The sequence below is a fragment of the Hibiscus syriacus genome, unplaced genomic scaffold (assembly GCF_006381635.1).
Source record: "Hibiscus syriacus cultivar Baekdansim isolate YM2019G1 unplaced genomic scaffold, ASM638163v2 tig00110597_pilon, whole genome shotgun sequence".
NCBI lineage: Eukaryota > Viridiplantae > Streptophyta > Magnoliopsida > Malvales > Malvaceae > Hibiscus > Hibiscus syriacus.
In genome coordinates this window covers 6,688,386-6,702,037 of record NW_024062795.1, presented here as the reverse complement: position 1 = coordinate 6,702,037, position 13,652 = coordinate 6,688,386, and the positions used below count along the sequence as shown (strand labels likewise).

At 37.3% G+C, this 13,652-nt stretch overlaps 1 protein-coding gene and 1 pseudogene across 1 annotated transcript; one reads left to right on the top strand and one right to left on the bottom strand.

Moving 5' to 3' along the window:
* Positions 1-462: 462 nt before the first annotated feature.
* LOC120134481 lies at positions 463-11,127 on the bottom strand (annotated as a pseudogene).
* A 1,674-nt stretch (positions 11,128-12,801) lies between these two features.
* LOC120134295 (anther-specific protein BCP1) lies at positions 12,802-13,062 on the top strand. Its single transcript, XM_039150744.1, has one exon. The coding sequence runs from the start codon at positions 12,802-12,804 to the stop codon at positions 13,060-13,062; it is 261 nt and encodes an 86-aa protein (XP_039006675.1).
* The last annotated feature ends 590 nt before the right edge of the window (positions 13,063-13,652 follow it).

Sequence of the window (13,652 nt, the reverse complement as noted above, 5' to 3'; positions counted from 1 at the left end):
ATTTTAAATATCAACACGTGTATTTAAAAATATATTAAATATGTTATTAGAAAATATATTTAATTACGCCGCTATTAAGAAGGTAGTACCTACCATCAACTAATGTCATTAAAAATTAAATATATTAAGTGTCGACGTTTGGGTCGTCCCAAAACGAACAACCTACAGCAGATCCCTTCGGGCTACGGCCTCCTAACATCTTGGCAACTTAATCCCGGTCTCTCATCCACCTACCAAAAACTCGTAACTCATTATTTCATGTAATCTTTAAGAAAAGTACTCGGAAATCCGGAAGCCGGCTAATATTAGAGAAATGCTTCGGCCGACGAGCATCCAATGACCCATGCATGCTACAAACATAGATAAACGGCTATTCGAAAATGATGTAGTTTCGAGGTGGGAAGAGTAGAAGGGGAATATGAAAATTGATCCATTGATAATTGAAGGTGGTAACTAAAGAGGTAAATAATCATTGCCAATAACACGAATTCCTCATTCTACTTCAACCAACAGAGGGTTTGGCAGTTCAAAAATATATAAGTAAAACATGTCTCTCTTGAGCAAACAAAAAATGTTCCGGGCGAACCATACAACACAATCAAAACAGGAATCTTCTGGGTGAAACAGTTTCAAAATTATACCTCAGTAGTCTGATGGAGAAATAACATCATCAATTTTAAGAATCATCTTTACAACTTGTGTTGCCAGTAAGATCTGTTGCTGCTTCCCGATCAGCGTTTCAAAGACATCTTGTTGCCGCATGTCATTAGTCCCGACATCGTTGCAGTCTATTCCATAGTGTGGATTGTTCTGCTGCACATGGATATAAGCAAACAAAATTAACAACATTCTATGCAGTGGTGAGATTATATAAGATCAAAGTTATTATCATACAAATTATAGTAATTACCTTAATTTGCTGAGATTTCACTGCCGATAGTGTCTCAATGGGTTGGAGACCGCTATTTTCAGCCAGGGCCATGGGGACCGAGTCTAGAGCATCTGCAAATGCTCGGATTGCATACTGCAGATAAAAACAAAATTTTGATATTGTATAATTACTCAGAAAAAAGAATGTTACGAAATTTAGAGGATTATATCAGCTTCTTACCTGCTCAACTCCTGGATATTTATCAGCAGCTGCCACTACAGCAATTGAGCAAGAAATCTCAGCTGAGCCACCACCATAGACAATAGAAGTGTTGTGAATGAGATTCCTGGCCACGCACAATGCATCATGGATACTGCGTTTTGTCTCCTCAATCATCATCTTGTTGCCTAAGGAATCATTAACCACAAAGGAAATCCTTAATGAGATTTATGACTAATCCATATCGATTCAGCTTGCATTAAACTTGGAATATTCTACTTTTTGTTACTTTTGGCTCTCTACAACATTATAAAGTTAGAGAGTATATCCTTACATAGCTCTATTTAATGATAAACAAAAGTAAATGGCTAACCAGTTCTAGATTGATCAAGAATAAAGATGTCCAAACATCTCAAAACAAGAATGGAGCAAATAAATTGCATACCAAGAAAAAGGAAGCAAGAGATCTCTTCACATGTCAAAGTGTCATGTAAGTTTCATCCTTACATTACTCTTCAACCAAGTGATATTCCCATTTTTTTATTTAGTTTTAAGAGTTTGCTGGTAAAAATAATCCATGCTCTAAAATTGTCCAAGAATTTTTTTTGGTACGAGATACTGTCTGAAAGAATAAATCAAGTCTTACTATGGAGACTGGGTGGTGTATTTTATAACAAACTACATAGGAATAGGAAATTAAAAACAGAACTAACTCACTTAGATAAACAGTCACCTAGGCTTAAGCCTAACCAGGATACAAAATCAAATTACGAAAGATAACAGAACATAAACCAAACTGAAGGAAATAGAATCTACCTCCACGAATAAATATGGTCACAGCCCTTGAATTTGCACAGTGTTCAATGTACAACATTTTATCTTTAGTGGTGCCAAAAGACTTCTCTCTGACCAGACCAGCCTAAAAAAATAGAGTTAAATAAGAATTAAGAAACAAGTGTTTGCCATAAGAGAGGCGCAATGCCTGGGGATTAAGCTGAAATTTTACAATGTAAATACTTCATCAAACTAAATTGCTAGTCCAAATGAGCAATGCTTTAGTGGTTAATCGAAAAGTGATCAAAGATGGCAAACTTCTCCTCAACTTTATTTAGTTCTTATCGAGAAAATGGCGAGAGCGAGAGAACGAAAGAGCAGATATTCTGATGGCAAAGATGGAGAGGTTCTTGGTCTGCGTTCGTTGATAATCTTAGTAGGAGAGTGAGCAGAAGAACTTTAGGGGAACATTTTAGTTATCATGGAAAAGTTATTAGGGTGTTTATTCCTTTAATTAACAACAGACCGAAATACAAGGATTGTACGTTTGCTTTTGTCCATTTTGCAAGCAAGAAGGATCTGTACAATGCGGTGGAGAAGATGAATAATGTCAGGATTGCCGAGAAGATAATTTCTGTATCAGTAGCTAAATATGACAAGTTATCTGAGACGAAGAGTCGTGAAGGGGCTAGTGAGGAGGGCTTCAAAAAGGTCGAAATAGGAGAGTTGAAGGGAAGAAGATTGACTTCTCCAGCACAAGGGAAAGAGAAAATGGAACGAATGAGCAAGTTCCTTGATGGAAGGACTTATAGAGACACGGTGGTTGGGGTGAAAAAAGTTCCAGAGGGTCATCAAATAAGCAGTCAAAGGAATACTAAGGAAGAGAAGAAATCTTTGGAAGTCTTTATTCCGATGGAAGAGAGATTATGGTTGAAATCTTCACTTACTGGCATTTGCAAAGATATTTTTGAAGTAGAATTTGTGCAGAAAGCCTTACGAAATGAGGGCTTCAAAGTTAAGGTGATGAGGTGGGGATATGCGAAGAATGCGTGTCTGGTAGTGTTTCAGTCGGTTGAAGAGAGAAGGATTGCAATGGAAGAAAAATGGGAAGCCTTGAAGTTCTGGTTTGAAATATTGGAACCAGTGGTAGAGGAGGGGGCACTCCATTAGCTTATTGTGCGATTTCAATGATTGGTGTCCCATTAAATTGTTGGTCGGTCCCATTCTTTTCTAGCTTAGCATCCAGATGGGGCAAGATAGTAAAAATCCAAGATCAAACTGCACATATAGTGGATTGCAAAGTGGCGCAGTTGTTACTAAGGGTTGAGAGTCCATATGACATTCCAGAACATATCATCATCACTACGTATGGGAGAAAATTCATGATCAAAATTAAAGTTGATGGTGCTGAGGATTTTTTCCCATAATTAACCGATATGGAGGTAGAAGAAGTTGCAGAGGAACCATGGGAGGAAAGCTCTTCGGAGTGGAGCAAGGAAGATGTGCAGAATAGGCAAGAAGAGCAGGTGGGAGTACAAGAGTTGTCAGAACCCCAGAATAGGATTGAGTGTTGGATTAGAAGTTCTCAACAAGGCAAAAACACAACTACCGAGGGAGGTTTGAATTTAAACATAAGTATGGAAGATACTTTTGTTTTGTGCAAAAATGTGACAGAAGTAGGGGATGTCTCCATACAGCAGGAAAAGTCAGAAGAAGTTAATGAAGGGAGAGAAAATGGGAAAAGTCTAGGAGGTGTTCTCATAGAGCATGAAAAAGTTGACTGCGGAAATGGGCTTATTAGGGGCCCGGATTTACATTTGAGGAGTGGGCTGGATCAAGAGGAGGAAAGATTAAGCAAGGGATGTTGTTTTGAAACAGCAGAAAATAATGTTGTACATTGTCAAACTCCAGTGCAGGTGGGGTCTGTTTCCTTGTCTTCTTATAGAAATTCGAGGATTGTACCTGGGAGTAGAATGGGAAGGGGCAAATATAAACATGTTTACTCAAGATCTAGGTTGAGGGGAACTAGGACCTGTTTAGGTACAAGTTCGGAATATGAATATAGAAATGAGGAGGGGGATGGGGCAGAGGCATTGGAGAGCTGGAATGTAAGTAAATTGTTAGGGATTTCATTTAGAGGGGGGAAAATAGCTTTTATGAACAAAGCAAATTCATTGGTTAAGGGGAGAGGAGCGCATGGGGGGAATTAAGGGGTGATGGATTTCAAGGTTATGACTGGATATAGATGACTAGTTGGAATTTACTGTCTTGGAATGTTAGAGGTTTGGGTAGGAGGACTAAGGCTAGAGCTGTAAGGAGGGTTGTTAAGGAGAGAAAGCCTGTAATTTTATTCATTCAGGAATCGAAAATGGAAGTGTTGACTCCGCTGGTAGTGAGGAAAATGGGTGGTAATTTGTTGACAGCTTCGGCAGTTTCAGCAGCTGTAGGTTCTGCTGGAGGTCTGATTACTTTATGGAATGAAAAAGAGTGTAAGATTATAGAGGAAATCATTCATAGGAGGTTTGTAGCAGTTAAGGGTATTATTGATGGGTTACAAGGATCCTGTTGGTTCATAAATGTGTACGGTCCGAGTGTCGATTCAGAAAAGGAGGCGTTTTTCGGGGAGCTGTTATCATTCTTAGAGAATATAGACTGTCCAGTGTGTCTCGGAGGAGACTTCAATGTTGTAATGTCACAGGATGAAAAGATGGGAGGTGCAGTGAACTTAATTACAATGTTTGCTTTCAAAGATTTTATGAGCAAAGCAAATTTACTGGATTTGCCTTTGGTTGGAGGTCGATTTACATGGTGTAACAATAGGGATATCCCAACTTATGAGAGGCTTGATCGATTCCTAGTGGATCAAAGATTTTTATCATTGTTCCCCATGATAACTCAAAGACTCCTTGAAAGGTTTGTTTCAGATCATAACAGCATCTTGCTGGAAAATAGGGGCTGGAATTGGGGCCCTAAACCGTTCAAATTGTTTAATTATGTCTTGGAAGAAGATGGATGTTGTAGGATGATGGAGGGAGAACTGGTCAAGCTTTGTAATGTGGAGAATAGACAACCAATCTCTAGTGTACTAAAAGGAGTGCAGGATGCAGTGAAGAATTGGTCTGGGAAGGGTTATCTTGAGATCCCCGGGAGAATAAATAGGTTGGAGAAAGAAATTCAGGATATGGAACTTAATCTGCAACAAGGTCTCTCCATGGTGTCTATGAAGAACCTAGTGGAAGCAAAGAAAGAGCTGTGGGACTTGTACAAAAAAGATGAATTGATTTGGCTTCAAAAGTCAAGATTGAAGTGGAGTTTGAATGGGGATAAGAACACTAGATTTTTCCACCAGTGTGCAAGAGGTAGAGGAAGGAGAAATGGTAACAAATCCATCAAAGTAGATAATAAAGACATCTCAGATCCAAAATTAATTAAAGCTTCGGTGGTGCACTTTTTCAAGGGGTTGTTTAATCAGGAAAATACATTGGAAGTTGAGGAGATGGACTTGGATTTTTTACAGCTATCGAATCAGCAAAGTATGGCACTCGAGAAGCCTTTTTCTGAAGAGGAAATTTGGGGTGTAATCGCTAATTCGGATTGCAATAAAGCACCTGGCCCGGATGGACTGAATTTAGGTTTTTTTAAGAAGTTTTGGTCAAGTCTGAAGGAAATTTTGCTGCTGTTTTTTAAAGATTTTTATGAGGGAAAGGAATGGGACATGGAAACCAATCATTCTTTCCTCTCTCTTATTCCCAAGAGGGACAATCCGGAGGGGCTTGAAGACTTTAGGCTTATTAGTCTAGTTGGGGGTTTCTACAAAATTCTCTCAAAAGTTCTAGCTAGAAGGTTAAGCTTATGCATTAATGAAGTTATTAGTCCTTCACAGTTCGCTTTTATACTCGGGAGGCACATTTTAGATTGCTCGTTTATAGAAAATGAAGGCATTGATTGTTGGAGTAAAAAAGGATTGAATGGAGTTGTTTTTAAGGTGGATTTCAAAAGAGCTTTTGATACGGTTGATTGGAGGATCTTGCTGAAAATAATGAGTAAAATGGGGTTTGGAGCTAGATGGAGTTCTTGGATAAAAAAGTGTGTTTCAACAGCTTCCATTTCAGTTTTGGTAAATGACACACCTACGGAGAAAATTCACATTACTAGAGGGCTAGGGCAGGGCTGCTCGTTATCCCCTTTGTTGTTCAATTTGGGAGGGGAATAGCTACATTTAATGTTGGTAAAAGCAGTGAATAAGGGGCTGTTTTCGGGTTTTGAATTAGGCTCTAATGAACGTTCTTTCATGTTATCTCATTTGCAATTTGCGGATGATTTAATAATTTTTAGTAAGGCTTCTATTCATGATTTGGTGAATATTAGAAGGGTACTTTTAATTTATGAACTGATGGTGGGTTTGAAGTTAAATCTGTCTAAGAGCATAATTTTTGGAATTAATGTGGGGGAGGAACTAGTTTCATGGGCAAAGGAAATAGGGTGCATAAGGGGAGTTTTTCCTTCGGGGTACTTAGGTCTTCCATTGGGGGCCAAGAGGAATTCTTTTTCCCTGTGGGAACCGGTTATACAAAAATTTTATAATAATTTGGCTGGTTGGAAGGCCAAGTCTTTATCTCTCTGGCTGGAAGGGCTGTCTTGGTCAAATCGGTGTTGTGCTCTATTCCAATCCACTATCTTTCTATTTTTCGGATCCCTATTAAGGTTCTCAACAAACTAAACTCTATCATGGCATCGTTTCTATGGGGGGGGATCATCAGATAAAAAGAACATTCATTGGATCAAGTGGGATTTGGTGTGTAAGCCAAAGAAGTTGGGGGGGTTTAGGGATTCCGAATCTGCTGCTATTAAACAGGGCTCTTATGGGGAAATGGGTGTGGAAATTTGCTGCAGAGAAAAATTCTTGGTGGAAATCAGTTGTGTGTTGTGTTTACAATATGGATCCTAATTCTTTGATGATCCGGAATACTTGGACAGCTCGTAGTTCTTGGATTTGGAGAGGAATTGTTATGAACTTCTTTTCAAGTGATGCATTTGGGGACTGTTTTAGGAGAAATTTGTGTTAGGGCTGGAAATGGAGAAACTGTTCAGTTTTGGCATGATGTTTGGTTGGGTTCGGCTCCTCTAAAAGATAGGTTTCCAAGGTTATTTGCTCTTTCGAATAGTAAAGAGGGTAAGGTAGCAGAATTCAGATTGCACAATGATTCGGGTTGGGTTTGGGATATTCAAATGAGAAGGAATTTGGTGGATTGGGAGGTTGAGCAGTGGCTGCAAATTATCTCTCTGTTGAATAGCTCTTCTTTGTCTCTAGTAGAGGAAGATTGTTGGATTTGGTTGGGAAATGGAGAGGGTTGTTTTACAGCAAAATCATGCATGAAAACCTATTTTGATAGAGAGGGTATTGATCAATTAGAAAGTAATTGGGAACGGTATGTTTGGAAAGGAGTAGCTCCACCACGTGTAGAATCCTTTGTTTGGCAACTTCTCATCATAGAGTTGCGGTGAAAGAGGAATTGCTGAAGAGAGGAGTTTCTGGGGTTGAAGACTCTGTCTGCCCTTTGTGCAGGAAGTAAAATGAGTCGGTCTCTCATTTGTTTCTTCATTGTGAAGTGGTATGGGTTTTGTGGGCTAAGTTTTTAAAGTTTTGGAATGTTTTCTTTGTGGTTCCTGGTTCGGTGATGGACTTCCTAATTTCCTGAGATGACTTAGTGCCGCGATCCAATATATGGAAGTTTATTTCAAGAGCAGTGTTGTGGTCTGTTTGGAAATGTAGGAATGAGGTGATTTTCCAGAATGGGAAGGTTGATTCAGCGCTGTTGTTCTTCATTTCACGTTTCAGAATTGTTTATTGGTTTGAAACATCAGTTAAGGATGTTCATTTTCATTTTGATTCCTTGATGGGGGATTTAAAACTAGCTGATCAACATGTCAATCTGAATAAGAGGTATCTTCCTTCTACTAGGTGGAGTCCTCCTCCGATAGGGTTCTTAAAAGTTAATGTTGATGGTGCAATGGTCAAAGGTTGGGATAAGGGTGGAATAGGTGGCTTGACTAGAGATGGCAGAGGGATGGTGCTTGGGTCTTTTTTAGAGAAGGTAGGGGGAGGTCCTCCCTTACTCGCAGAGCTTTTGGCGATCAAGAGAGGGTTGATTCTTATTGAGGAAGTTGAAGCTGATCTCTTTTCAAATCAGAGGATCATTTTGGAATTCGGATTCTTCTAATGCTCTAAAAATGGATTAATAATCCGAACCTTAGTACTACTTTGTTTCATTCCTTGGTAAGGGATATAGCTTCTACTGTGGAGAGGAAGGGTATCATCACAAGGCTCATCTCGAGAGCAGCAAATTGGGAAGCGGATGAATTAGCTAAAGCTGGTATAGGCTGAACTTACGTTTTGTGTAATGGTTAAGGTGTTATGCCTTGGTAGTTCCTATTTAGGAGTTTCAGGGTGTGTTTTGTTTTCAGATATATGGTTTTCTGTTTTGTAAGAAGTTGTTAGCTATTGAGGTGTGGAGGTGTATTATTGTTCTAATTAATAAAAGTTAGAGGCACTCTTTTCCTCCTTCCAATGTCCTTCATGTTATGTTTGTAACATGTAGGATAATGGGGTTTTTAATGAGGCCTTATTTTATCAAAAAAAATTGTCAAATCATCTCACTTTAGCTTCAGCCAATGTCCTCTATCTATTAAATAAAAACATTTTCTTAGGGAGGAATTTCTAAGCAATGTAATACAAACAAGGAAATAATGGAGCCAACATACCCTTCCCAGCTTTTCTGGGTCAATTCCTGGAACCTTGGCACAATCCTTCCACCTATAAAGATAAATTTAAAAACTTACCTATCATGAATTTGGTTACCATGCCTTAAATGAAAATAAGATAAACAGAAACAAACCTGTAGCTATTGCTATGAGCTCCAACTCCACACCACCAACCCATCTGACAGCAGGCAAGTTCCTGTGCATTAATAAATGATTTGCCTCATCATCAAATCCCCATTGACAGATAACCAAGGTTGCACCAACATCCTGCAACAAAATTACTATCAGAAAAGTTTCAACCCCAAAACTGCAAAGATGACTAACAATTATCCACCTGCTTTCCTGTCTCCCACAAAGAGAATTATCTAAAGAAACAGAATGTGAAAGCTCAACCTAAATTGAAAAAGAGACTCCACATAAACACAAATACATACCTTGCACTTCTGAACCATGTCATCGAAATACTTTTGCTCTTGCAGACGCAAAGTTTGAAACTTTTCCACTGTATCAATGTCTACCTTATGCTTGGTCTTTGGCTTAGGTGGCTCAAATGGGCAAGTTAATATGGCAATTTTTGCATCTTCAATTTGCTTTGGCATCTGTGGATGACTCATGTCTTTATCAACAGTAATTCCATATATTAGCTCAGTATCCTCTAATTTTCCCCCAACTTTCCCCTCGACCTTGATCATATCTAAATTGACATCTTTCCTCTCTAGATCAGCAACAGAGAGAACTGCTTTAACAGAAATCTCAGCCAAATGGCACTTGCATCGATTCACACTGCAAAACAACAAAATAGTTACAAATCAGACTCAATTCTAACAAGTTTATGAACTGCTAGCTGACAGCAGGAGTTATTTCAATTGAAGCACTGAATAATTCTGATGGTACAATGGCCCTGCATTAACACCCTAGCCAAAGCCAAAACAACCCTGGCCATTTCTGATTTGCAAACACAATATATCAAAAGAGATTTTATTTGAGGACCAGTAAGCCCTAAAAATCGACCGATCAAAAGGTTAACTAACATCCTACCAAGGCAAGGCATTGGACAACCATTTAAACACTATTCTTTCCATAAAAAATGGCATTACCATAAGTCATCTGTTTAACTGCTTCCATGACATAATTTGCTAAACTAACCATTAATGGAACCTTGTACTGATCAACATATCGCCTTAAGGAAAATCTTTATTCAATTGCGAGCTGCAATAATCAGAAACATATAAAATGACGCAACCATGATTATGTAATCTGATGTGGCAAATCCTAGCAGTGATGGAGATAGGATAATGCAGGATAGACATCATATACATATTAATTAACCTTCAGGCAGAAAAGCACCATCTTGAAACACCATGATTATGACCACATAAGAAGTTAGCATACTGCCTGTTTAGTTACAGTTTGAATGTTTTTCTAATAATGCATTATAGGGACCTGAACATTGCTAAGGGCAACAGAAAACGTAAACTACAGCAAAAGACCAAGAAAAAGAGCTAGAAACTTACATTTTAGAGGACAAAGTGGTCATACAAGTTTGAACCAAAGGCTCTATATTTGTTGTTCCAAAATCAAACTTCTGAGATATGTGAAGCCATTTCATACCCCTCTGCAATCCGTATGGGGTGAATCCCACGTTCTAGTAACCGCTCTGCCTGCTCAAGAAGTGCTCCAGCCATGACAACAACACCAGTCGTTCCATCACCAATTTCATAATCCTGACTCCGAGACAGGTCAACCATCAGCTTAGCAATTTGGTTGTCAACATCCATCTGTTCCAATATTGTCGCCCCATCATTTGCTGGAATAAAAATTCATGAAATAAAGAAGAAAAACATATCAGGGGACTTCAACAAAAAAATATAACATCCAGATATATAAACTTCACGAAGCTTTCTACAGAAACAGTTAGCTCATAACTTTATGTTAGCAAAGTCTTACTTATACCAAAGCTTCCAGTTCAGAACTGGTAAATTTAATGAAGTAACTACGAACTACTAAAATTATATATATAAAAAAGCCTATATTCCTCTTCTCAAATAGCTTACTTTAACTAATTTATCATATCGAAGCTCGAACACATACGGATCCATAACCGAAAATCATTTTCAAATCCGAATCAAATAACCAGATGCTTAACGATCAAGCAAACATTTAGGCTAAAAACAAAAAGGAAAGAGTTGGAAAGAAGTTAACTGATGGTGACATCGCCGTCGGGGCTTTGGAGAATCTTATCCATTCCCTTGGGTCCCAGAGAGGTTCGGAGGATCCGAGCGACGGCTTTACCGGCGGAAATGTTGGCTTTTTGAGCTTCGATCCCTCTCAGCCTGGTTTTCTTGTCTTGCTCTTTGAGTATAATGAAGGGCATCCCGTATTCATCGAAAGCCAACGCCATTCCTCAAAAGATTTCTTTACTGCTTGTGGTTCTTCTTCTTCTTCTTCTTCTTCAGTGTTTCAGTTACTTTTAAAGGATTCGGAGAAAAATGTTGGCTCGCTTTTCGTTTCGCGCTGTGTTTTGAATGCCCTAAAAACCCAGTGGCTTTGTCTCGTAGTTTCATTCCTCTCTTCTCTTTGGGCTTTGTTCGGCTGTTTGAATTTGGTTGGGCTTAGGCCCGTTTGTTGGGAAACCTTACTCTCTCCTTTTTCGGCAAATCCCTCACTTAAAAAAATACTTCTACATATTTTTAATAATTCAAAAAGACTAAGGGTTGTTTGTTTATTTCAGAATGATTAAGTGCTAAATGATTCAAAGGCTCTGAATGAATTAGCTCTGAATGTAACATGCTGTTTGATAATGGCTATAAATCATTCAGAATGTACTTCTGTGCTGAATCATTCAGCACTGTTTTGCTGAATCAATCAGCACTGAATCAGTCAGCACTGAATCAGTCAGAGGTACGAAACAAACGCGTTGAATGCTGAACGGTTCAGCGTTCAGCGCTGAATGTTGAACGATTTAGTGTTCAGCACTGAATGGTTCAATTGAGAGGCAAACAAACAACCCCTAACATTCAGTTAATTCAGTGAGAAAAGACACTAATTTCTTAAATAATGTTAAGAATTCGAATTCTGATGATTATGAATAAAGTAAATTAGGTTGAAAAGGTTATTCTCCCCTCTACAATACTTGATCCATATTAAATGATCAATTAAAGAGTTGATACATTAAATCATTAACAACATATATAATAGTTTTTTTTTCACTTTTTTCTGTAGAAAACGACCAACTCCTTCGACCCTTGCTAATGGTCAATCTTTGTAAATCATCTTGTAACATCTCGAACCTAATCAAAACAATTCAATTTAAAATTTAAATCACCGGTTAATCACTGAAATAACTTTATTCATATATATATACAAACATTAAGTACATAACTAAAATAGGATTACAAATCAAAACAATTTTTTCGTTTGTAATTAGTTCTAGAACTTAGTTTATTTTTCTCTAACTCTAGTCAGTAACAGATTTTTAAAAATATTTTATATTTACTAATTGTTTGATCTTAACTCATTTCGATTGTTGGTGGCTTTATATTTATATTTTTTAATAAATAACAATAACTGAATAAAATATACAAAAGTTCATGGACCAAATTTTTTTAATAATTAATAAAAACATATTCAATTTTTGTATAATCACGAATATACAATCTATTAACCTATATATGAATCTAAAACTATAGAAATTCATTATAAGACAATGCTGATGACTTACTTTTCTCCTATCACAAGCTCTCATCTTTTCAGTTAATCTTAGCTGATAAAATTATTTAAATTTATCGATACAATGGTATTCGATTTTTAAATAAGATAATAGACCATTCGACGAAGTTTAAATTAAAAAACATGTTTAGATGAATCAATTAACCAAGAGATAATATGAAAAATCTAGATAAGACCAGTTTTAAATATAGGATAAAATCAAAACAAATTTTATCCTAATTATGTGGATAAGGTAATTTAAAAATGCATGGTTATCCATAATGCTAGCAAAAGTTGTTGAACAATTTTTGGAATTCCAGTAACTATATAAATTCATGGAAACTCCCTTATTTGATGTGCAGTGCGGTAATTCCCTATTATTAAACAATAAATCTCGGAGAAAAATTGTATTTCTCCGTGGCCAATCTTTTCTCCTTTTAATTATATCTATAATACCAAGTCCAAAAATGGCTCGTCAAATCGTTGTTTTCGCTTTGGTCTTAATCGCCCTTGTAGGCATGGTCTCTGCTGCCGGCTCCAAGGCCTCTACTTCACCCGCCCCTGCGCCTGGCGATGCTGCTGCCTCCGGTGGCCTTGCAGGTTCACCTGGCGGTGCTAGTTCTCCTCCTTCTTCGGCTCCTAGTCCTGGCAGTGGTGTCGCGGCACTTGAGGTCTCGACTGTCGCCGGAGTTGGAGTTGCCTTTGTCGCCGGCTACTTTATGTTTTAAACGTAACATGTCTATGTATGGAGCGGCTTCTTTGGTTTTGATACCAGGAAAGCTGCCTTGATTAATTATGTTAAGATTTGCATAAATGGAATGGATTGGTGCATGTTACTTTCAATTGTATCATGCAAAAATTACTCGTTTTTTATTTATTTATAAATTATTACAATTTCATATGAATTAATTTAAAAAACGATTCTGAGAACTTCAGTTTCTCTCCCAATGTAGAAGATGATGACCATTTTACTTCTAAATAAGTAACATATAAACCAAATTGATACTCATACAACGTATTTATAATGAAAATTAAATATATAATTATACTAATTTTATTAATTGTTGTATCAATTCATCCATCAAATGTCTAGAATCAAGTAATCGTAGATATATTTTACCCTAAAATTTAAAAGGTTAGTGGTTGTCATTTACCCTATGCGATAAAAGTAACTTGGCATATAGGTTATGTTAGATATATGACATTTATTTTAAAAGTTGAACTTAAAATTGGATGCTTAATTAGTTTATTTAAATATTTTAATATGATATGGTTATTAACGTAGGTTTTTTCTTATTATTTTATTGTTTTTTTTCTT

Coding starts and splice junctions, on each gene's coding strand:
- LOC120134295 (XM_039150744.1), top strand. CDS start 12,802: ATGGCTCGTCAAATCGTTGTTTTCGCTTTGGTCTTAATCGCCCTTGTA.